Genomic DNA, 23,005 nt, shown 5'->3' on the forward strand with positions numbered 1-23,005 from the left:
GAGACCAAACCCTATGAGGAAAAGTTGAAGGAGCTGGGTATGTTTAGCCTGAAGAGGAGAAGATTGAGAGGTGATATGATAACCATCTTCAAGTACTTGAAGGGCTGTCATATAGAGGATGGGGCCGAGTTGTTTTCTGTTGTTCCAGAAGGTCGGAGCAGAACCAACGGGTTGAAATTAAATCAAAAGAGTTTCCGTCTAGACGTTAGGAAGAATTTTCTAACAGAGTGGTTCCTCAGTGGAACAGGCTTCCTCGGGAGGTGGTGAGCTCTCCTTCCCTGGAGGTTTTTAAGCAGAGGCTAGATGGCCACCTGTCAGCAATGATGATGCTATGAACTTAGGAAGTTCATGAGAGGGAGGGCATCTTGGCCATCTTCTAGGCATGGAATAGGGGTCACTGGGGATGTGGGGGAGGAGGTAGTTGTGAATTTCCTGCATTGTGCAGGGGTTGATGACCCTGGTGGTCCCTTCCAACTCTATGCTTCTATGAAAGTGAGGCAGAGAGCGCTGTGCCTGTTGTTCTGACACTGGATTTCCATCCTTGGGGGATGGGCACACTGCACACCTGATCCTGGAGTAAGAATAGGCAAGCTTTCCCTCTTTGTCTCTCTTCCTCCTTGAATATTTTTCTCCTATTCCTTGTGTATACCAGCCACAGCAGGGTGGGAGGTCACCATGATGAGAAGCCTTCCTCCTCTGTGCGGAAGCCTTCCTCTCTGCTGTCATGTGAAGAAGCCAACTTAGCTGCTAACTGGTTAATGAAAGCTAACTGGTTAGTGAAAGTTCTCAGGCATCTCTCCCACCTAGGACATGGATTTCAGCTCCTGGCAGGTATCAAAAGCGTTAACCTTTCTGGCCCATATTTTCAAGGGTTCCTCAAAAGCAGGGAGTTCCCTTTCTGCACCAATCAGAAAGCAGGAATCTCATTCAACACTCTGGCCAAAGGAAGCATTAACTAAGAACCTTTCCCCTTTATGATCCTAGAGTGTTTTGCAGAGGGCCTGAAAATGGTGTTGTGTGCAAAAAGGCACAAAGAGGAAGGAATACATGTCAGACAGGAAATTCTCCACTGATCCCCCCTAAAGCATTGACAGTTTTCAGGTTATTCTGACAGATGCCAGTTGTGAGGGGCTGTGGCTCGGTTTGTAGAACATCTGCTTGGCATGCAGAAGGTCCCAGGTTCAATCCCCGGCATCTCCAGTTAAAGGGACTAGGCCAGTAGGTGATGTGAAAGACCCCTTCCTGAGACCCTGGAGAACCACTGCCGGTCTGAGTAGACAATACTGACTTTGATGGACCAAGGGCCTGATTCAGTACAAGACAGCTTCATGTGTTCATGTGTTACTTCTGAGGGTGATTTCCCCACTCCAAAACACTTATGTGCATCTCTCATCTCCATGTAACTGATATCACCCATAAGCCCAAATTAGGGCCAACCTATCAAGGGTACTAAGAGGCAAGTCCAAAGTTGGGCTGATTTTTTTTGGGAAGGAGGAGGGATTGCTCATCAATATAAACTCAGAATGGACTGTAGTAATGTTGTTGGGGGGGTTCCTGTGTTGGCAACGCTGGGAGATTTTGAGGGAGGTGCCTGGGGATGATCGAGTTTCAGGAGACAGGGATGCCACTTCCAGGTAACGCTCTAGGATTTCCACCTAATCTCCATGGTAAAGACCATAGAGACTAGGTGAAATTCCTAGAGTGTCACCATCAACACCATTTCCACCCCATTCCCCCACACTCCTCAAATTATAGAGGGTAGGAGATTGCTTGCTGCCATCATGTTCTTACTAACATACTTTGTACTATATGGAGTGCTTTTAGTATGGATCTAGCTGAGTTCTCCCCAGGAGGCCCACTAGAACCCTGATCTCTTTCCATGTTGCTTCTGCTGCAGAAGACAACGATGACGACAAGGAGTTGGTTTCTATATGCCGACTTTCTCTACCACTTCAGGGAGAATCAGCCCAGCTTACAATCACCTTCCCTTCCCCCTCCCCACAACAGACACCCTGTGAGGTGGGTGAGGCTGAGAGAGCTGTGACTAGCCCAAGGTCACCCAGCTGGCTTCATGTGTAGGAGTGGGGAAACAAATCCAGTTCACCAGATTAGCCTCCGCTGCTCATGTGGAGGAGTGGGGAATCAAACCCGGTTTTCCAGATCAGAGTCCACTGCTCCAAACCACCGCTCTTAACCACGACACAACCCTGGCTGTCCTAGCTGGCTAAAATAAGAATTTAAACAGTGCTCTAAAACCAGTTCTGGCTCGGGCTTAAAAGTACGGGCACAGAGGAGCATAAGTGTGCAGCTCAAGAGCAAGCTGTTAAGTAAGGCCATCCACATTTGCTACTTTAAACGGAATATTGAGTCACATTTCGTTTAAGCCTTGTGCAAGCAGCTTTTATTGAATATCACCATAAATATGTATATTTACATGTATACAGAAAAAGACATCCCCTTCATATCAGTATAACTGATGATTCTTCTATAGTACAAAAACAAAGTGCTTCTTTCTGGGGACAGTTTACAAAGGCTGAAGGTGGGACCCTGGTAGAGTTCCTTTAAACAACTGGGGGCGGGATATTATACAAGTGCTCTGGGGCAGCAAGAGAGAGCCATGGACGTGAGTCGCCTCCTGCAAACATAGCTACATGCAGAATTGTGGCGGGGTGCACCCCCACTCCTGGCACTGTGATGCTTATTTGAACCCACTGAGCTGTGGGATGTGTCCTTTAGTGCAACTGGGGAAAAAGGGCCGCCATCTGCAGCCGCCCCTTGTCAGGTACAACTAGTTGGCCATACTACAACTGGATCGAGGCCAAAAGGACCTCATGGCAGGAAGGACTCCAGTGTCTGACCACACCGAAGCCCACACTACTGACTGGCTTCTCGCTAGGGTTGCCGACCTCCAGGCAGTAGCTGCAGATCTCCTGCTATTACACCTGATCTCCAGCCGACAGAGATCAGTTCCCCTGGAGAAAATGGCCGCTTTGGCCATTGGGCTCTATAGCATTGAAGTCCCTCCCCTCCCCAAACCCCGCCCTCCTCAGGCTCCACCCCCCAAATATCCAGGTATTTCCCAACCTGGAGCTGGCAACCCTACTTCTCGGCCAAAGATGGTCTTAAAATTCACCGTCCCCGTGCCGCATGGTACATTGGAAGAATGACATGCTGCATTTATACGTCGCAACACTTCGCAGCCAAGGCACAGGCAAAATGTCCGTTATTCACAGATGCTTCCTGATCGCTTTATCTGGAAAGAAGCAATACCCTGAGGCCTGTGGGAAAGGCAAGCGTCTGTGTGATCAGGTCAGCAAAGAATACTCTTTGGACGTGTTTTCCGAAGACGAAGAGGCCGATTCTGTAGAAACTTGATATTTTCCTGTAATGCAAAAGATAAGGGACATTTAAAAGATGCTGATTAGTGATATGTAGGGTTGCCAACCTCCAGGTACCAGCTGGAGATTTCCTGCTATTTCAACTGATCTCCAACCGATATAGATCAGTTCACCTGGAGAAAATGGCTGCTTTGGTAATTGGACTCTATGGCATTGAAGTCCCTCCCCTCCCCAAGCTCCACTCTCCTCAGGCTCTGCCCCCAAAACCTCCCACCAGTGGCGAAGAGGGACCTGGCAACCCTAACCGCACCCCATGTCCCCTCTAACAGGACTCTGTGGTGGGAGTGAGAATCCTCCCCTGTGCCCCACCGTGCTCTGCTGCCACCATGACCAATCCCTAGATCTGGGGGAATGTTTTTATACAGAACTTTGGCATACATGGATGTAACTGGCCATAAGAATGAATATTCCTTTTAATTATTTTTACTTAATACATTTCTTTCTCCAAGGGAGCTCAGGGCAGCAGACGTGACTCTCCTCCGTTTTATCCTCACTGCAACACTGTAAGGTAGGCTAGGCCCAACTGGCCCAACATGACCCAGTGAGCTTCCAAGGCAGGGCAGGGGCTCAAACATCTGGTCTCACCCAGACTTCTATCCCACTCTGGGTCTCCGGGAAACTGCTGAAAGCAAGCAGGCTGGTGCCTCACTCATGCAAGCTGTGGCTCAGTGGCAAAGCATCTGTTTGGCATGCAGCAGGTCCCAGGTTCAAACCCCGGCATCTCCAGTTAAAAGGATGAGGTAATAGGTGATGTGAAAAACCTCTGCCGGAGACTCTGGAGAGCTGTTGCCAGTCTGAATAGACAGTACTGACCTTGATAGACCAACAGCCCATTCCTGGAGAGGGGGGCAGACCACGGCAGCCGGGATAGCGCAGCTGAGAAGCCTCTTCAGGGGCTTCCCTAAGGCGATTCGGCCCCCAGCCTCAGGAATGGGCTGCAAGAGTCTCAGTCATAGGCAGCTTCTTATAGGAAGGTGTCACGGCTCAGTGGTAGTGCATCTGTTTGATATGCAGAAGGTCCCAGGTTCAATCCCCAGCACCTCCTGTTAAGAGCACTAGGTAGCAGGTGATGTGAAAGATCTCTACCTGGGACCCTGGGGAACTATTGCCACTCTGAATAGACAATGCTGACCTCGTTGAACCAAGAGTCTGATTCAATATAAGGCAGCTTCAAGTGTTCATGCAAGGAACTTTTGGGGCACTGTGGGTCTAAGGGAGTAGGATGGGCCTTTTACTGCATTAATATTATGGACGTTTGAAAGTCCAGCTCGTGGCATGATCCAAAGCATCTGGGTTTCACTCTCTTTTAAAGGGCCCACCTTGGCTGTGCTTCCTTTTCATCATCACTTACCTGCTTTGCCAAACATGCAGTTGAATGCTCTGGAGAAGGGAGAACTGATAGAGATCATGGGAGCCGAAAGGCCCTGGGATGATGACTGCAAGACAGAAATAAGAGTTAATAAACAGCTTGGAGGAGGGAAGGCAGTGTGGGATAGCACAATCTCGTGAGATTTCAGAAGCTAAGCGGGATCAGTGCTTGGAAGAGGGACCACCAAGGAAGGCTCTGCAGAGGAAGGCGAGGGCAAACCATCGCTGCTCCTCACTTGCCTTGAAAACCCCTCGCTGGAGTAGCCATACATCGTTTGTGACTTGATGGCACTTACATATGTAAAGGTAAAGGTCCCCTGTGCAAGCACTGAGTCATTCCTGACCCATGGGGTGATGTCACATCCCGACGTTTACTAGGCAGACTTTGTTTACGGGGTGGTTTGCCAGTGCCTTCCCCAGTCATCTCCCCTTTGCCCCCAGCAAGCTGGGTACTCATTTTACCAACCTCGGAAGGATGGAAGGCTGAGCCAACCTGGAGCCGGCTACCTGAAACCAACTTCGTTGGGATCGAACTCAGGTCGTGAGCAGAGCTTGGACTGCAATACTGCAGCTTACCATTCTGTGCCACAGGGCTCTCTACTTACCTACGTACATACATATAAACTAAGGGAGGGAAGGGGGCATGGTATAGCCCGATCTCGTCGGATCTTGGAAGCTAAGCAGGGTCACTACTTGGAAGGGAGACCACCAAGGAAGACTCTGCAGAGGAAAGCAATGGCAAACCACCTCTGCTTCTCACTGGCTTTGAGAACCCCTTGCTGGGCTCACCGTACGTCGGCTGCAGCTTGATGGCCCTTTACACGCACACAAAAAGCTTAGATTTTTTTTTTTTTTTTTTTTGCTGGCTGTTTTGATTTATTTGTGTTTTATTTTATGATAGTTTTAATCAAGTAGCTTCAGGAATAAAGCCTTAAACAAAAAAAAGAAAAAAAAACTGCTTTATGATGTTAACCAGTATCTCAACAGTTTTCAAATGTCAAAGCACTAAAAGTTTACAAGGCTGAAAAGGGGCTTATGAAATCTAAACTTCAGTGAATAAGTAGTTTCCTAATATATGCTAAGGACTCAGCTATATTCTTACACATATAAGAACGCACCCTTGCAGACCAGTTGTGGCTAGGGTTGCCAACCTCCAGGTACTAGCTGGAGATCTCCTGCTGTTACAACTGATCTCCAGCCGAAAGAAATCAGTTCCCCTGGAGAAAATGGCCTCTTTGGCAATTGGACTCTATGGCTTTGAAGTCCCTCCCCTCCCCAAACCCCACCCTCCTTAGGCTCCACCTCAAAAACCTCCCGCCGGTGGCAAAGAGGGACCTGGCAACCCTAGCTGGGCCTCCATTAAGACTAAACCCTGTATCAGTAAGTAGAAATATCCTGATCTGCCTAGGATGCACATGGAATTGTGCTTTTGTACACAGGGCGAGAAAAGGGTGCTCTTCAGTTAATTGAAAAATGCACACACAAATACAACAGGTTGGATTCAAAGCACCGTGAGTGGAAGGAAAGCAGCAACTAGCATTGTTCTGTAATTACTTGCACAGAAATTTGTACTGAGCATGGGTAGGTTCTATCTCAGGTGTCATCCTTCACTTATCTAAGAGGATTTTTAAATTCCCATGCAAAAGGAAATTTTTGGATTTTGCATCTCTTCTCTAGGGCAATGCACTAGTTCATGGAAGATATCAAACAGCTCTTCCATGAGAGGAAGTTACCATCCATCTGCAGAAGAGCATTTTGGAACCAACCAGTTATTTGTTCCTGGATTGTACGTTACCTTTGAGGTTTGCGAACTCCATCTGGGCAGTGAACACTTCTTCACTAAGGCTTCTCGTACCTGCAGGTTTGAAACAAGGAAAATTAAATCCCACCTCGAGCAATTATGGCCATTTTATAACTGTAAAACTGGGCTGTTTTAATATGATTCTTTTCCTACCTTTCTGTCCCAGAGAATTCCAAACAACAGAATGAATAATCCCTGTAAAATATTTGCAAATTCAAATTATATAACATTCTATAGTGGTGTCTTAGACATTCTTATACAAGCAGATTTTTTAAGAAGAAGAGTCGGTTTTTTATATGCCGACTTTCTCTACCACTTGAGGCAGAATCAAACTGGCTTACAATCACCTCCCCTTCCCCTCCCCACAACAGACACCCTGTGAGGTAGGTGGGACTGAGAGAGTGTGACTAGCCCAAGGTCACCCAGCTGGCTTCATGGGGAGGAGTGGGGGAAACAAATCCAGTTCACCAGATTAGCCTCCGCCGCTCATGTGGAGGAGTGGGGAATCAAACCTGGATCTCCAGATCAGAGTCCACCGCTCCAAACCACCACTCTTAACCACTACACCACGCTGACTCCAGTGTAATTGGATCCGTCTGATGTCCACAAAAACCCACTTCTAGGCAAAGGGCTTTTCTGCATTGGATCCCCCCCCCCAGCATGGTTTCTTAATTGCATTTTGTCCCCCCCCCCTTGTGTGCTGCATGGTTTGCCCATCGTCGCTTGCTTGCTCCCAACCCACGCTGAGTTTTTCCTCTGTTTTTTTCAGACCACTAGAAAAACCCAGTGTGGAAAAGTCAAAAGCAGAGCATTTCTCAACTCTGATTGCCTGCCACAGCTCCGCCCCTAAAACCTCCCGCTGAAGATGAGGGGGCACCTGGCAACCCTATCTGAAAGGCATAATTTTTCCTGGCAAGACCATAAGCAGTCTAAGCAGTCTTAGCTTTGGCAACGGACAGCCTTCAAGATGGCGACAGACGAATAGCTTCATTTAGCCACACCACTGTTTTTAGAAGAAGAGCTGGGTTTTATACCCCACTGTTCTCTACCTTAAGGAGTCTCAAAGCAGCTTACAATTGCCTCCCCCTCCCCACAACAGGCACCTTTGAGGTAGGTGGGACTGAAAGAGCTCAGAGAGAACTGTGACTGGCCCAAGGTCACCCAGCAGGCTTTGTGTGGAGGAGTGGAGAATTGAACCCAGTTCTCCCGATTAGAGTTTGCCGCTCTTAACCACTACACCACACTGGCTCTACACCACGGTGGTTTTAGCTACAGCAATAGCTTGGATGCTTTCCCCCATAATGTATGAACAGACAAACAAACAAAGCCAGGCCTCTCACATCTTTCTACCTGTGCAGATAGGACTGCCCCACATTTAGACTTGGCTTAGATTCATGCCAGATAGTGGACCAGTTCTAGTACAAGCTATAATCGACAACACCTGTCGCCGTGCACTGTTAAAGCTGCTGTCCCTAAAAATTAATCCCTAAAAAAAAATTCATAGTCTCTTGTAGTGAGATGCAAAAATGGAAGCAAAAATTCTGAAAACCCAAATGCCAGACATGTACGGCAAGAGTTTCAGATGTGGCATGGGTACTTAATGGATACTAGTCATGATGCATACCTATTCTCTCCAGGATCAGAGGAGCATGCTGAATATATTAGGTGCTGTGGAGCACAGGCAGGACAATGCTGCTGCAGCTGTCTTGTTTGTGGGCTTCCTAGAGGCACCTGGTTGGCCAGTGTGTGAACAGACTGCAGGACTTGATGGGCCTTGGTCTGATCCAGCATGGCTTTTCTTATGTTATTAAGGGGCTTGGATTTTCTAGGTCTATGATTTGGGGACTTGAGCTATTTTCAAGGCATGCATGATTTGGTACCCCCCCCTCGCAAATATCAAGTCAATCCTAGCCTGCAGATGAATTCCTGTGTAAGTGTATACGGTTCTTCTGCAGATCTATAAAGCAACAGCTGTTGTGAACAGTAATTCCTTTCCATCAATCATCATGGACAATATTCTTCTATAACAATAACAAAATGTTCCAGACATATTTTGGACCATTGGGGGATCATCACACCAAATAACATTACAAATAAATTCATGCTGACTACAAATACATTTCATGTTTTCGCATGAAAATGGAAGGTAGAAATCTCTCCTCCCCCGCATCTAAGAAGTTTTATGGGTTTCTTGGTATCATCTAGAAAATACTGACCACATTTTTATTTTCCAGATTTATCAGCCAATTGTTATCTTTGATCTACTTACCTGAAAGGCATTGAACACGTTAAATATAATATGGAACACTATTGAGCTTTGCTTGAAAATGGTAACTAAGCCGAATCCCCAGGTAAGTCCTAAGAGTGGTGTCAGAACGCCAATACTCTTGGTGATCCGATATATTGAGCTCCTTTCGTCGTTTCTTGGCCTTTCCCCAATGGAACGTATCGGTATTTTTGCTATGACCACAATGGTAATCACAACATTAATAGCAACAATGACCAGGGCGGGAACAACCAGTGCCAAGAGAGCATAGCTCTTGTCCCAGTTAAGGAAGCAGACGTCTCCTCTTTTGTAAGAGTCCTGCGGCAAAGTAACAGCTATGGTGATAGCGGAGATAACCAGAGGGCAACCGTAACCCAAGCAGAAGGCGACGGCTTTCATGATGGTTTGGCTGGTGTTGTGTAAAATGAAGACCAAGTGGTAGAAGAGCATGAGGCTCAAGGAAAGCATCCAAAAGAACACACAAAGGTAGAAGAAGTGGACGAAAAAGGTGGCTGCTGTGCAGATATTCGTTTCCATTCCATCCTCCTCTCTTGCTGCAATCACAACGAACCAGATGTCTGCAAGCAGGAGAGAAATCGCAACGTTCAGGATACAGACGTGGCGCATGTAGGATATTCTCGTTTTGGTCACGGATTTCCATACGAGAGCTTCAATGACAATGCAGACCACCAGGCTCAATATGGAAACGCCCACGCCTATGTAAGTGATGTAACTCAGGGCCTGCCACTGGCTTTCGTCATAGTCTGCACGTCCCGCAGGAGACATCAGCATAGAAAAGGAGGTCAAGTGGTCACAGGAGCAACTGACGTTCTCTTCGTTATTGGTGCTTTTGCAGCCAGAGGAGTCCCAGTCGCCTCGGTCCCCCGAGAAATTGAAATTCCAAAAGACGCACCGAGGTTTTATCAACGACTCGTTCATCTTTGCAAATGTCATCTGGATCTGGAAGGGCTCGCTTTTGTTCGCCTTCACTACTGTTGAGATCACTAAGCCATTTATTAATTCTTTGGTCTGCTCGTGCTGCGGGATAATATGGCTGAGATCGGAGTAAGCCACACTAATGATGGTGGACTGAAAGAGTTCCCCTTTTTTTATTTGCTCTTTGTCGATTAGCACATTGCCACTGAGGTTGGAGCTGGAGAACATAAAATTCTTGTCATAGTCTGAAACACTGGTGTTGTCCAGGACAACGCCTTGGAGCTGAATGTTATCCAGGCTGACAGAAGGAATGGTGTTGTTTACAGCCATGAGGGAATTCGAAAATTGCTCCACCGAATCCAGTAATTGAGAGGTCCCGTTCTGAATGGGGCTCCAAGTGTCTGTTGGAGCATTGATGACAGTATCAACTGTGGATAAAAAATTCTGTAACAGAGCAAGGAAATAGTTGTTATTAAACCTGCTGTGAAGTGGAAACTCTACCTCCCACAAACATTAGCTTACCCAAACCCACCTACTGGCTTACAACTGGAATAACTTCCTTCCAGATTTCAGTTTTCAAATATCCCATACGTTCCTGCCCGTGAACTAAGATCACAGGGAGAGGCCCATCCCCCAAAGAAGCTTTTCTGGTGGGTACAGGAGAGAGGGCCTTTTCAGTAGCAGAAGAAGAAAAAGAAGATTTGGTTTTTATATGCCGACTTTCTGTACCACTTAAGGGGGAATCAAACCGGCTTACAATTGCCTTCCCTTCCCCTCCCCACAACAGGCACCCTGTGAGGTAGGTGGGGCTGAGTGAGTGTGACTAGCCCAAGGTCACCCAGCTGGCTTCATGTGGAGAAGTGGGGAAACCAACCCAGTTCACCAGATTAGCCTCCGCCACTGATGTGGAGAAGTGGGGAATCAAACCCAGTTCTCCAGATCAGAGTCCACTGCTCCAAACCACTGCTCTTAACCACTATATCACGCTGGCCGCATGGTTATGAAACAACCTCCCCAGGGAGGTGCGCTTGGCTCCCACACTCTCGATATTTAGGAAGAAGCTTGAAGACAGTTTTATTCATTATGGCATTTGATTAGTTCTTCTGCTTACCAGCAGTTTTAACTTATTTATTATAACTAGTGTTTTTTTAATGTATACTATTATTATTTACATTGTAAGCTGCCTTCAGTTCCTATAAGGTAGAAAGACAGCTAATAAATGTTTTAAACAAACAAACAAATAATTGGGGCAGTATTTTACCACTCAACTCAACTAACAGTGCTCTCCTAAGAACACTTTCCTGGGAGTAAACCCTATCGATCAGACTTGACTAGGATTTTTAGTAGACCTGTTTAGGATCGGTTGCTATGTGAGGAGCCTTTGATCTTTTATGCATGCGTTGTTTCTGTGGCGATCAACCCCGGACTACTTCAGGGCTTTTTTTTCATCATGCATGTCTTTCCCGACCTTTAGAAGTCACTTCTCTCTCTCCCCTTGTTTTCTCCGCGTTTTCTGGATGCTGCCAGAAACAGCATCCAGAAAACACGGGGAAAATGCGGGGGAAGAGCAGAGTGACTTCTAAAGGTTGAAAAGAAGTGCATAATGAAAACCCCTTGTCTGCTTGATTTCTAACGGGTTGCCTCTAGAAAATATTCAGGTTTTTGAACTTCCACCTTTGGCATAATGATGACAATGAAGCCCTGAAGTAGTTCCACAAGTCAATAATTCATGGAGTAAAGAAGTATTCCCCTTTCTCAGTCCTGAATCTATATCTCCTCAACTTCACTGGGTTTCCCCAAGTTCTAGTACTCTGGGAGAGGGAGAAAAAAGTTATCTTTCTCCACTTTCTCTATCCTATGTGCGAAAATTGAACTTTGTCCTGAGTTTCTAATAACTACTTAAAACGAGTACCCAACTTAATTTAACTCTTCTAAGAACTGGAGAAGGTATCTGAATTCTACATTCACCTTCATGCTGTTCTATTTTCTTCCTTCCCCAACTGAGGCAGCAATGCCACCTCCCACCTTGCCATAGGGTTGCCAGCTTCCAGGCAGTGGCTGGAGATCTCCTGGGATTACAACTGATCTTCAGGCAACAGGGATCAGTTCGCCTGGAGAAAACGGCTGCCTCTGCTGCTCATGTGGAGAAGTGGGGAATCGAACCCGTTCCTCCAGATCAGAGTCCACCACTCCAAACCACCACTCTTAACCACTACACCATGCTGGCCCCATGGCCCCATGGTTATGAAACAACCTCCCCAGGGAGGTGTGCCTGGCTCCCACACTCTTGATCTTTAGGAGGCAGCTTGAAGACAGTTTTATTCATGAAGGCATTTTATTAGTTCTTCTGCTTGCCAGCAGTTTTAACATTGACTTTAATTATACCCCATTGAAGTCCCTCCCCTCAACAAATCCCATCCTTGCCAGACTCCAGCCCCAAAATCTCCAGGTATTTCCCGACCTGGAACAGGCAACCCTACCCTGCCATCTCCAGGATGTTCACTTCCTAGTTGAAGTCAAAGGGCATGTTCTCAGCCAGAATTTTCCATCCCTCCGGACAGTACCTTGCAGGCAAAATACCAAAATACTGTATAGCAAAACTATTGATGCTGTAACAGGCTGGCTTCATCCTGAGCTGGGCGTCACCCAGTCACCCTCTTTCTGGCCTGATCCTCATCCTTGTTAGAATCAGAGAATCATAGAGTTGGAAGGGACCACCAGGGTCATCTAGTCCAACCTCCTGCCCAATGCAGGAAATTCACAACTACCCCCCTTCCTTTGTAAAGCAGAGAATGCCTGCAGATCCATTCTGAACATAGCCAAACTCTCCCCTGGCGCAAAAGACTCCTTGTGAGGGCAAAACGTCACCATCACAGGAACAGAGCCACTGGATCCAACCCAAAAGCCGTCTCACTTACTTCCACTATTTCCTTCTTTGCCTCTACAGGTATAACTGAAATCGTATTCAAAATGCCAACCACAGCTTCCAGATCTGCTGACGAATTGCTTATATCTTTCTGTTCCGTCTTGACGGTGTTGTTCAGCTTTTCCAGGTATGCGGGCAGTTCCTGACTGGGTGCGGGGCTGGACACCAAGGACTAGAAGGGGAAAAAATGAAAATGTCTTAACACAGGGGGCATGCCACGAAGGACTTGATACTCTGCCAAATTATGCTGTAAGAATGTTACATTTCCTTTGGCATAAAATGTCGAGAAATGGTTTCTAGAAAGGAAAATAAAGGCTCGCCTATTAACCATTAGCGAGAATGTGTAGTTACTGCAGTAGTCCTTCAAATGAGCATAAATTCTGTAGCAAGTTGCTGATGAAAGAATCTTACTATATACTATACACCCAAGAGTTCTGTGGGTTTTTTGGCCATCATTTCACAGCTGTCTTATGCCGACCGCATAGCAGCACATAGAGGAACAAAGCCTGCTGAGGGAAAATCAGCATGGCTTCTGCAAAGGGAAGTCCTGCCTCACCAACCTTCTGGAGTTCTTTGAGAAAGTGAACAAGCATGTAGACAATGGTGATCCAGTAGACATTATCTACTTGAACTTTCAAAAGGCTTTTGACAAGAAACCTCACCGAAGTGTTGGGATAAGAGGATGAGTTCTCTTATGGATCAAACTGATTGGTTAACTGATGGGAGGCAAAGTGTAGGAATAAATGGGCAGTTCTCACCCACCTGTATCACCCAATTTTCAATCGTACATTAACCAATTCCCAAATCAGACTTCATAACACTACAGTAAGCATGCCCTCCCCCCAGTCAATTACACAGAAAATGGGGAAATGCCATAACCTAGAAGGCCTCGAATTTATTTATGTATTTTTAAACCTGCAATTTTGCCATTTTGGGGAAGTGATCAATCAGTAAAAGCTTCTATTCCTTTGGGGGGGTCAATTATTCAGGAGGAGGATTGTTTCCGAGATTACTGAAAAGCGGCAGGCCATTTTTGCAAGGTCAATTTTGATGCTCGCTCAAAGCTCTTTTTTAAAATGCGACTTTAAAAATGCCTTTTCACGGTCCTGACGCAAAAGGAGAAGTTCCACTCGCCTGCTCCATTGTTCCTGTTTGCATGGCCATTAGGATATGCATAGCTAATGCGTCTCTGTTATTTTGCATTGTTCCTTGAGGGAAATTCTTCGCAGCAAACACCAAAGGTTGCATTAAATGGGCTCTTTTGTAATGCAAAGCAGGAATGCGCCGGCTTCGCAGTCACTTCCGGAATGACGGTTCAGCGTGCAAAATTCCTTTCCTTTCCTTTCATCCCTTAGAAGCTCCTTGATCAATTGATCTTGAGCAGCATATATCTAGTGTTGGAGGGATATAAGGACTGAAACAAATCTTGCCACTGACAATGTAGCCTTGGGGTCCCTATCACTTAGTAAAAAAGGCATTATGTCAGTCACAGAGGCATTGGATTTGTATATTAAAAGGGGGGAAATATAGTGCGATCGAAGTTCCTCGTAAAAGTGGCATTCCAAAAGGGCATGGGCTAATGAGTCAATAGAGCCAGAAGAGCAAGGGCAGATCTTGTCGGAGTATGGTATATTCAGAATTCTGCCCTGCATTACCATAGAAGGGTTAGCATTCAATCTAGCCAAGCAAAAAGCTCTACAGAGACGAAGAGTTGTCAGATAATATGTATAGGCAGGCAGACCACGTGGAGGGGGTATTCCGAAGAACTGGGATGAACAGACACGACGAGCACGAAAAGTAGTGCTGTTATAATCGAGCTCTTTAATGCGCTTTTTAATTTTGGCAAAAGCTTCAGTTTTCCCAAATCTGATAACATATCCTGCGAGAAGCCCAACAACGCCAGTTTCTCATCTAAGATTTTTTGCCATGAGGATTTAAAAGGGTCATGCTTCAGAGAAGCTTGGAACCCCTCAGTGCTAAAGCACAGTTTAAGGTGTAGTTTAAAGGCAGCCAACCACGCCCTAGCTTCAAGTGACATTTGGCCAAACTCGGAACGAAGAGTAATGCCAGCAACACATCGAGGGGCATTTAGAAATTTTCGTAAGAACTGAAGCAGTGGACGATCTATAGATTCATTGATGACTGTAATCCAGATGGCAACACCAAAGAGGATAATTGGGGTAATTTTCAGGTTAAAAACCTGAATAGCCCCTGGAATATATTTGCCACCTTTGGTGTGAAAAAAATTGACAATAGCACCAACCCCAGGTTTAATTTTGTTGGACATTGCTTTTTGATGGGCATTCCAATTTAGGTTACGGGAAAAAAGAATGCCAAAGTAAACAAACTCCTTGACTTGGTCAACCTCAAAGCCATCTAATACCCAGAGAAAAGGAGGAAATTTTCTCCTCTTAGTGAAGATCATAATCTTAGATTTATGATGGTTTATTTTAAGACCTTCCCTAGAGCAGTACTCAGAAAAAGTTTGCAAAGATCTTTTCAAACCAATTCTTGTGCGGGACAGGAGAACTGCATCGTCAGCATAGAGTAGAATCAGGGTGGGATGACTTGCAAGCTTTGGGGGGTGGCAAAACTCTGAGAAATTGGTTGCCATATCATTCAGGTATAGGTTAAACAAGAGAGGAGCAAGGAGGCAACCTTTTCTAACTCCCTTGACCAGTTCAAAGGGTTTGGTTAGTTCTCCTTGGTTGCCACAGCGAACCTGAGCTGTGAGGTCAGTATGAAATTGCTGAATAAGCCATAGTAACCTCCTATCCATAGTAGAATGTGATAGTTTCAACCATAGCCTCTCCCTCGGTATGGTATCAAAAGCTCCCTTAAGATCCATAAAACCAGCATAAAGGGTGCCATTTCTGGGGGAGGAATATTTCTCTGCTAGATGGGAGAGCACTAAACAGTGGTCCGTGACAGACCAACCCCTTCTAAAGCCAATCTGTTCCCAGCCAAGGATGTCATTACTCTCAACCCAGTCCAACAGCCTCTTTAATAAGTAGGAGGAATACAATTTGCCTAAGCAAGACAAAAGGCTGATTGGACGATAACAGCTTGGGTCAGAGCGCTGACCCTTTTTAAAGATTGGGACGATAATAGTATGTCTCCAAGATTTTGGAATAGCTCCTGAGGCATTAATTTGTGTGAATACAGGAGCAAGAATGTTGGCCCACCAATCGCTGTTGACTTTAAAAAGTTCGTAGGGAATTGGATCGGGACCTGTCGGGCAATTCAGCCTGGAACGTGTTGCTAATTACCATGCAAAAATGGCCACAGACATTTGTTCTTACCTCGGCATTATTTACAAGATTGTTTACTGGGACAGACAGGCAGCTGTTTCGATGAACGACCCAGGTGTGCTTCTCACACTTGTAAGTGATGTTTCCTCGGACGGAACTGTCCCTCTCCGGACAAGGTTTCACAACCTCTATTCCATTCTCTCCAACACCTATGTCTGTGCGGTTACATGCTATGGTGTTTTCTGTGGAGGAAAAGAGCAAGAGAAAACTAAATCTCATCTCATGTCGGAAGATGTAAAGCAAACCTCCCTTCTTTTTCCTCATAGGACATTTGTCCTTTGAGCTACTAAGAGTCATTTTACCTACAGAAATTTAGCAAGTGAACATAAGAACATACAAAGTGCCCTGCTGGATTGGACCCGTGGTCCGTCTAGTCCAACATCCTGGTTCAAACAGCAGCCAACCAACCGCCCAGGAGAGTTGACAAACTGGGCATAGAGCCCAAGGCCCTTCTCTGATGTTGACTCGTAGTGCTGGCATTCAGAGATTGGCTGCCATCTTTTCTGGCCATTTCTGTACCAGGAAAAATGTCACCTGGTACATTTCTGTAGCCTTTAACTGCTGGCATCCCTTGGTCTACAACTCTACCAAGTGGACATTGGCCATCATGTCTTCCTGTTAAAGGACAAGTGTTCTAAAAATATGATCCCAGGGTCTAACAAGTGTGTGTGTCTGTGCGCTGTCAAGTCACAGCTGACGTATGGCAATCCCTGGTGGGGTTTTCAAGGCAAGAGCCATCCAGAGGTGGTTTGTGATTGCCTGCCTCCAAGTCACAACCCTGGTATTCCCTGGAGGTCTCCCATCTAAATACTAACCAGGGCCGACCCTGCTTAGCTTCTAAGATCTGAAAGGTCACCAATCATGATAAATATGGCCAATAATTCCAGACCATTAAATCCAGCAGGGATGCACCTGCTTTTTCACTGTTGCCCATGCAATGTCAGGTAGACTTGAACAAATGAAGCTGCCTTATTCTGATTCAGACCTCTGGTCCATCAAGGTCAGTATTGTCTCCTCAGACTGGTGGACACTGAATTGATTCGAGAGCTTCTTCTCAGAAAGGGGCTCCTTGCCTGTGCTGCTTTTTTGGGGGTAAGAAACTTTTATGGACACCTGCAATTGCTCTCCTTTAATTATCTAGGTAACAATGATGGACGGTATATAATTTTGTGGATTTGGCCAATTTTTTTATTATTATTTTTTAATTATTTTTTATTATTTTCTACAATTTAACAAAAATAAACATATCTCAACAATATATTCAGTTGTAACTACTTGTAACAAAAAAAGCTCATTGCTATTACTGAGAATATGTTATCTATAGTATTCAATGCTATCTGCTATATATGACTTCCCCGCATCTTCTTCAGTCACTAATTCTACTGGTTAACACTTTTGCATTTCAAATTGATTTCTAATCCTTATTTTCTCTCATACAGACTTGCTTTAAGCTATGGGCAATGTTAAGAATGCAGTGATGGTGGTGGAAAGTGCTGTCGAGTCACTGCCGCCTTATGGTGACCCTGTAGGGTTTTCCAGGCCAGAGATGCTCAGAGGTGGTTGGCCATTGCCTGCCTCTGCATAGCAACCCTGGACTTCCTTGGTGGTCTCCCATCCAGAAACTAAACAGGGCCAACCCTGCTGAGTTCCAAGATCTGACGAGATTGGGCTCACCTGCGCCAGCCAGATCAGGGCAAGACTACAATAGAGATATGTTAATCAAAATTTAAAAGAGTAGAGGAGATTCTTTAATAGTATTTACTTGTGTACTATACCCCTAATGAGCCTAAAGCATTGCTGAGGTGTACCTCTGGCTAGGAATGTAATGATCTGGTACAGAAAAGTGAACTAGACATCTAGGGCTTCTTAAGCGTAGGTCTGTATCTGAATCAGACCTGCCCAGAGTCATCCAGAACACAAGTAAAGTAGCTGCATGTACTTAGCATGTCTGCATAGTCTCTGCAAGTGTTATGGCTCTCTGGAGTGCAAACTAAGCATGCATAGCTGCTTTGCAGGGGGGAAGAAGAAGAAGAGGAAGAGGAAGAAGAAGAAGAATTGGTTTTTATATGCCGATTTAAGGAAGAATCAAACCGGCTTACAATCACCTGCCCTTCCCCTCCCCACAACAGACACCCTGTGAAGCAGGTGGGGCTGAAAGAGCTCTAAGAGAGCTGTGACTAGCCCAAGATCACCCAGCTGGCTTCGTGGGTAGGAGGGAGGAAACCAACCTGGTTCACCAGATTCGAGTCCGCCGCTCATGTGGAGGAGTGGGGAATCAAACCCGGTTCTCCAGATTAGGGTCCACAGCTCCTGAGCCTAGGAAAATTTGCACAGTGAAGCCCTTTGCCAGCCACCATCATGCTGAGATCTAAGATTTGGAAGACGGGGGTAACTGGGATATGGGCAATCCTGTAAATATCTGTGGCTATCTACAGTCATTCTCTTACTTACTTCGTGCAAACTTTAAACTCATAGGTAAGCTCTGAACACGCCCATCAATTTGGTTTGTGAATTCACAATATGCAGTTAAAGCTGGTTTTGCTGGGTCGCAGCTGTCAAATTGGAGTGTCCTTAGGTAGCACATAAAGTTGCCTTCTGTTTCATAGCCTGCAGAGGAAGATTTCGCACAGGATTGACATCAGATTAACTGTCAGCCCAGAGATAAAAGGTTTATCCCTCCCTTTCATAAAACTGGGTTTGCCTGAACGGGGATGGGGAGATGTGAAGCCTCTGGACGGACACACAAGTTGTGTGTAAAAATATCGCACAGCACCTTTGGTTTTGTTCACATTTTTGAATGGCACAGGGCAAAATTAAGGTTACATTTATTAGCCTCCGTTCTTCCTTATGGAGCTCAAGGAGGCTTACGGTATAAATAAAAAACATAAAAAGACATCAAACCAACATTTTAACATCACAGTTTGGGACTGGTTTGATCAAATGCAGTCCTAAACAAAACCATCTTCAGCTACCTCCTAAAGATAAAAAATGAAAGGGTCAGGGGCACCTCTCAGGGGAGGTAGTTCCAGGATCACGGGGCTGCCACTGAAAAGGCCCTGTTGCGTGCACTCACCAAATGAGTTTCTTTGATTTATGGGGCAGTCAGGAGGGCCTCACCCTGTGATCTTGATTCCCAGGCAGAAACATTTGGGAGAAGACAGTCCTTTAGGTGCCCTGGTCCCAAGTTATGGAGCCATGTAGTTTTCTGAGATGAGCTGCCTTAAGTATACCGTTCCTTCCCTTATTCATCCCTTAGTTCTGGCTCATAACCAGGCATTTCAAAGAATCACAGAGTTGGAAGGGACCACCAGGGTCATCTAGTCCAACCCCCTGCACAATGCAGGAAATTCCGAACTACCTCCCCCCACACACTCCCAGTGACCCATACTTCATGCCCAGAAGATGGCCAAGGTGCCCTCCCTCTCATGATCTGCCTAAGGTCACAGAATCAACATTGCAACTTTCAACACCAATTGAACTGCCCTACCGCTCTGGGAGCCAATACTGGGGTAAGTTAAGAATGGGTCCATAAGAATGGGATATTGCTGCTGAATATGTTGTCATTGTAATGATTCACCACCACCATCCCTCCCTGCTCTCCTTGCCTGAGATCATCCAAGAGGTGGGAGGGGGAAATCTGTGCATGAGCTCCCTTGCCCCATTCCCTCCTACGCAATGGGGTAGAGCCTGCCACCTCTCAAGCTTAGTTTCCCTGCCTCCGTTTGAGGCACCCACAGCGGCGACCCACACACCAATACCACATGCTACAGGTCTCCCCTTTTTTCCTGCCTGCTGACCCTCCAGCCAGTCAGGTTATTTGGCGTATGCATGGATTAACAGCCAGATGCCTGGGTGAGAACCTTTTTGGAACAGTTTGAGATCTTCAGAACAATAAAGAAAACTTGATTTGCTTATATATATCTGTATTCTTCTAGGGGCTTTCCTGCATTCTCATTTTTCTTGCTTCTTAGTTCCTGTTTCCACCTGGGGAGGAGGGGGTCAGTTCTGCACATGTTTTGCTCCCTCTGGTGGTCGATTCGACATAAAGCATCTTTAAATGCAGCATATCCTCCTGCGGATTAAAACTGCAGGTTTTTGTGCTGCATTTAACGCCACTTGGTGTCAAATCGACTACTAGAGGGAGCAAAAGAATGTGCAGAACTGAACACCCCCCCTCCCAGAAACAAGAACTTAGAAGTGAGGAAACTGAGAATGTGGAAAAGCCCTAGGAGTACATGAAAAGTGTAACAGATCAGTAGCCTAAGGGATACAGAAGCTAGTCGAAAGAAACAAAACCAAGACACTAACTAGGTCGTACAAGTCACTGGATTTACCTTGAGATTCCTTTCCGAGGAATGGACACAAGCCAAACTGGAGCTTGGAAAGAGAGGCTGGTTTATGTGGACTTCACTCTATTTCTCCCTGATCCTTGGCTTGTGTCCCTTTCACAGAGTGTGTTCAACTTTTTAACTCTTCCTCTCCCAGCAGGGAGGGTTTCTCCCTGACCTGTCCTGAAATTGGGCTTGAGTCCCCATGTGTGCTGCCCTGCACCTTTACCCAATCATTACAAGGCCAGTGTCCCCAAACCTTTTATGGTCCTCATTCAGGATATCCACACATCTTGTCCTTCCCTGGCAGGAGGGCAAATGGTCATCTCTGCCCTGCTCATGCATCTCCGTAAAGGAAAACCATCTTCTCTCAGCCTGAAATCTGGGGAGTTGACAGTTTCATTCCCGGCAAAGAAGGTGATCTGTCTGTGGGGCAGTGTCTCTTGTGTGTTAGACAAGGTATCCTGCATTTCCTTATCACAACAGTTATCTCCAAGGTTGGCTGAGCTTCACATGCAGACGCTACTGTGCGAAAAACCTTCTGGTCCTGCAGCCTGATCTCACCTACCCCAAACATTCCCTGCCATTAGCGCAACAAAGAGAAATTCTCTTCATTCGTCTTTACCCAATATCTCCGTGAAACCCAACAACCCGTTTCTTTTCCGTTTTTTAGGAATTTGGAGTCTGTTTTGTATCTGTCTTCATCTGTGCTTCTGCCTTCAGCTCCCCCACTCCCCGGCAGGCTCTACCTAGGAAAACCACGGCACAGTTGTGTGGTACCAGCCACTGAGCCTGGCCCTGGTCAGTCCTCCCTCAAGGGCCAAAACAGCCCTGGAAAGAGCCCTGCCCCCTTCTCCTGCCTTTGACTGACAAAAAAAATTCTGCAAATTTGGAGCCATTTTCAGGTTTGTAGAAAGATCTGTCTTGCCCGTTTAGAAGAAGAAGAGTTGGTTTTTATATGCCAACTTTGTCTACCACTTAAGGGAGAATCAAACTGGCTTAGAATCACCTTCCCTTCCCCTTCCCACAACAAACACCCTGTCAGGTAGGTGGGGCTGAGAGAATGTGACTAGCCCACGGTCACCTAGCTGCCTTCATGTGGAGGAGTGGGGAAACCAACCCGATTCACTGCTCCAGTCACTGAATTTAAGTATCCAAAGATCTGGCCGATTTTGCTATTAGAATATAAGACAAATGGGGACCCGCGATGCTCGCGGGGGGATCCCTTCCCCCATCACTGATTATTCAGGGCAGGGAGACTTGCTGGGGGGGGGGAATCCTATATTACCTCTTCCATTGCCAAGCCCAGCGCTGCTCCAGCTCCCTCTCCTCATGTCCTCCTCTGAAGCTGCACCTGCCCTGGAGTGGTGTCCTCCGCCACAGTATCCAGGTCCAGAGCGCACTGCCACATCCCAGCCCAGAGTCGTGAGCAGAGCTTGGACTGCAGTACTGAAGCTTACCACTCTGTGCCATGGGGCTCCTGCTGAGTGTATGTTGGGGGGGGTTTACAAATCCTTCCTGTATAATGTATTGCTAATTTCAGTTTTTTCTGCAATCATGGGGTGTCCCCCAAGTTTGAAGAAATATCTGTTTGGGGTAAGTGTGGCCCCTATCTGCAGATTTAACTGTCTGCAGATGGGGGCACACTTGGGAATTAGATAAATAGATGATGATGATGAAGTGCCATCAAGCTACAGTTATCTCATGGTGACCCCATGTGAGGTTTTCCAGGCAAGAGATGAACGGCAGTGGTTTGCCTTTGCCTGCCCCTGGTCTTCGTGGGTGGTCTCCCACCCAAGTATTGTGTGTGTGTTAAGTGCCATCAAGTTGCTTCCAACTCATGGCAACTCTATGAATCAATGTCCTCCAAAAGGTCCTATCCTTAACAGCCTTGCTCAGATCTTGCAAATGGAGGCCCGTGGCTTCCTTTATAGAGTCAATCCACCTCTTGTTGGGTCTTCCTTTTTCCTGCTGCCTTCCACTTTTCCTAGCATGATTGTCTTTTCCAGTGACCCAAATATTACCCAGGGCCAATAAGCTTGAGATAATCTGATAGTGTCTGAAAAAAAGAAGCCTTTTGGGTTCCTCCCATCTATAATATCATCTTTTTAGTAAAAACAAACAAACACACACACACACACACAGATGGCTTGTTGATTATTTTTTAAAAACTGGGCTTTGAGAGACTTTAGAGCAGTGCCACCGCATTCTTCCTTACCACGATCAATGACAGGGGTGTTTCCAACCTTGAATGCCACGGTGTAATTCTCCATGGGGTCTTTGGGTATGCAGCACTTCAGCACTTGTGTCCCTGGGCAAGGGACAGTGGCTTCGATGGGATCTCTGATGATGTTTTGTTGCAGAGGCAGAGGGAACACTTTCATTGTTAGACGCGCAGAGCTGTTCAGAAATGCTTGAAAGAAGGTACATGTATAGGTGCCTAAAAAAACATCAAAACCAAAATATGCATTTTTATCCATAGGAACATAAGAAAAGCCCTGCTGGATCAGACCAAGGTCCATCAAGTCCAGCAGTCAGTTCACATAGTGGCCAACCAGGTGCCTCTAGGAAGCCCCCAAACAAGACGGCTGAAGCAGCATTGTCCTGCCTTATGTTCCACAGCACTTAATATAACAGGCATGCTCCTCTGATCCTGGAGAGAATAGGTATG

The 23,005-nt window shown here is 46.2% G+C and overlaps 1 protein-coding gene across 1 annotated transcript in view; it reads right to left on the reverse strand.

Annotated features, from left to right (window-relative positions):
• Positions 1-3,305: 3,305 nt before the first annotated feature.
• The window catches only part of ADGRF5 (adhesion G protein-coupled receptor F5), a 59,683-nt gene continuing 39,983 nt past the window's right edge, over positions 3,306-23,005 (reverse strand). Inside the window, exons 12-19 of the mRNA XM_056856842.1 lie at positions 22,553-22,774; positions 15,998-16,188; positions 12,688-12,867; positions 8,837-10,213; positions 6,721-6,762; positions 6,562-6,621; positions 4,750-4,834; positions 3,306-3,382 (exon numbers count right to left, since the gene is read on the reverse strand). Of these exons, the coding sequence (XP_056712820.1) occupies positions 3,306-3,382; positions 4,750-4,834; positions 6,562-6,621; positions 6,721-6,762; positions 8,837-10,213; positions 12,688-12,867; positions 15,998-16,188; positions 22,553-22,774 (2,234 nt within the window). The remainder of the gene's footprint in view (positions 3,383-4,749; positions 4,835-6,561; positions 6,622-6,720; positions 6,763-8,836; positions 10,214-12,687; positions 12,868-15,997; positions 16,189-22,552; positions 22,775-23,005) is intronic.

This window comes from Euleptes europaea, chromosome 10 (genome assembly GCF_029931775.1).
Source record: "Euleptes europaea isolate rEulEur1 chromosome 10, rEulEur1.hap1, whole genome shotgun sequence".
Classification (NCBI taxonomy): domain Eukaryota; kingdom Metazoa; phylum Chordata; class Lepidosauria; order Squamata; family Sphaerodactylidae; genus Euleptes; species Euleptes europaea.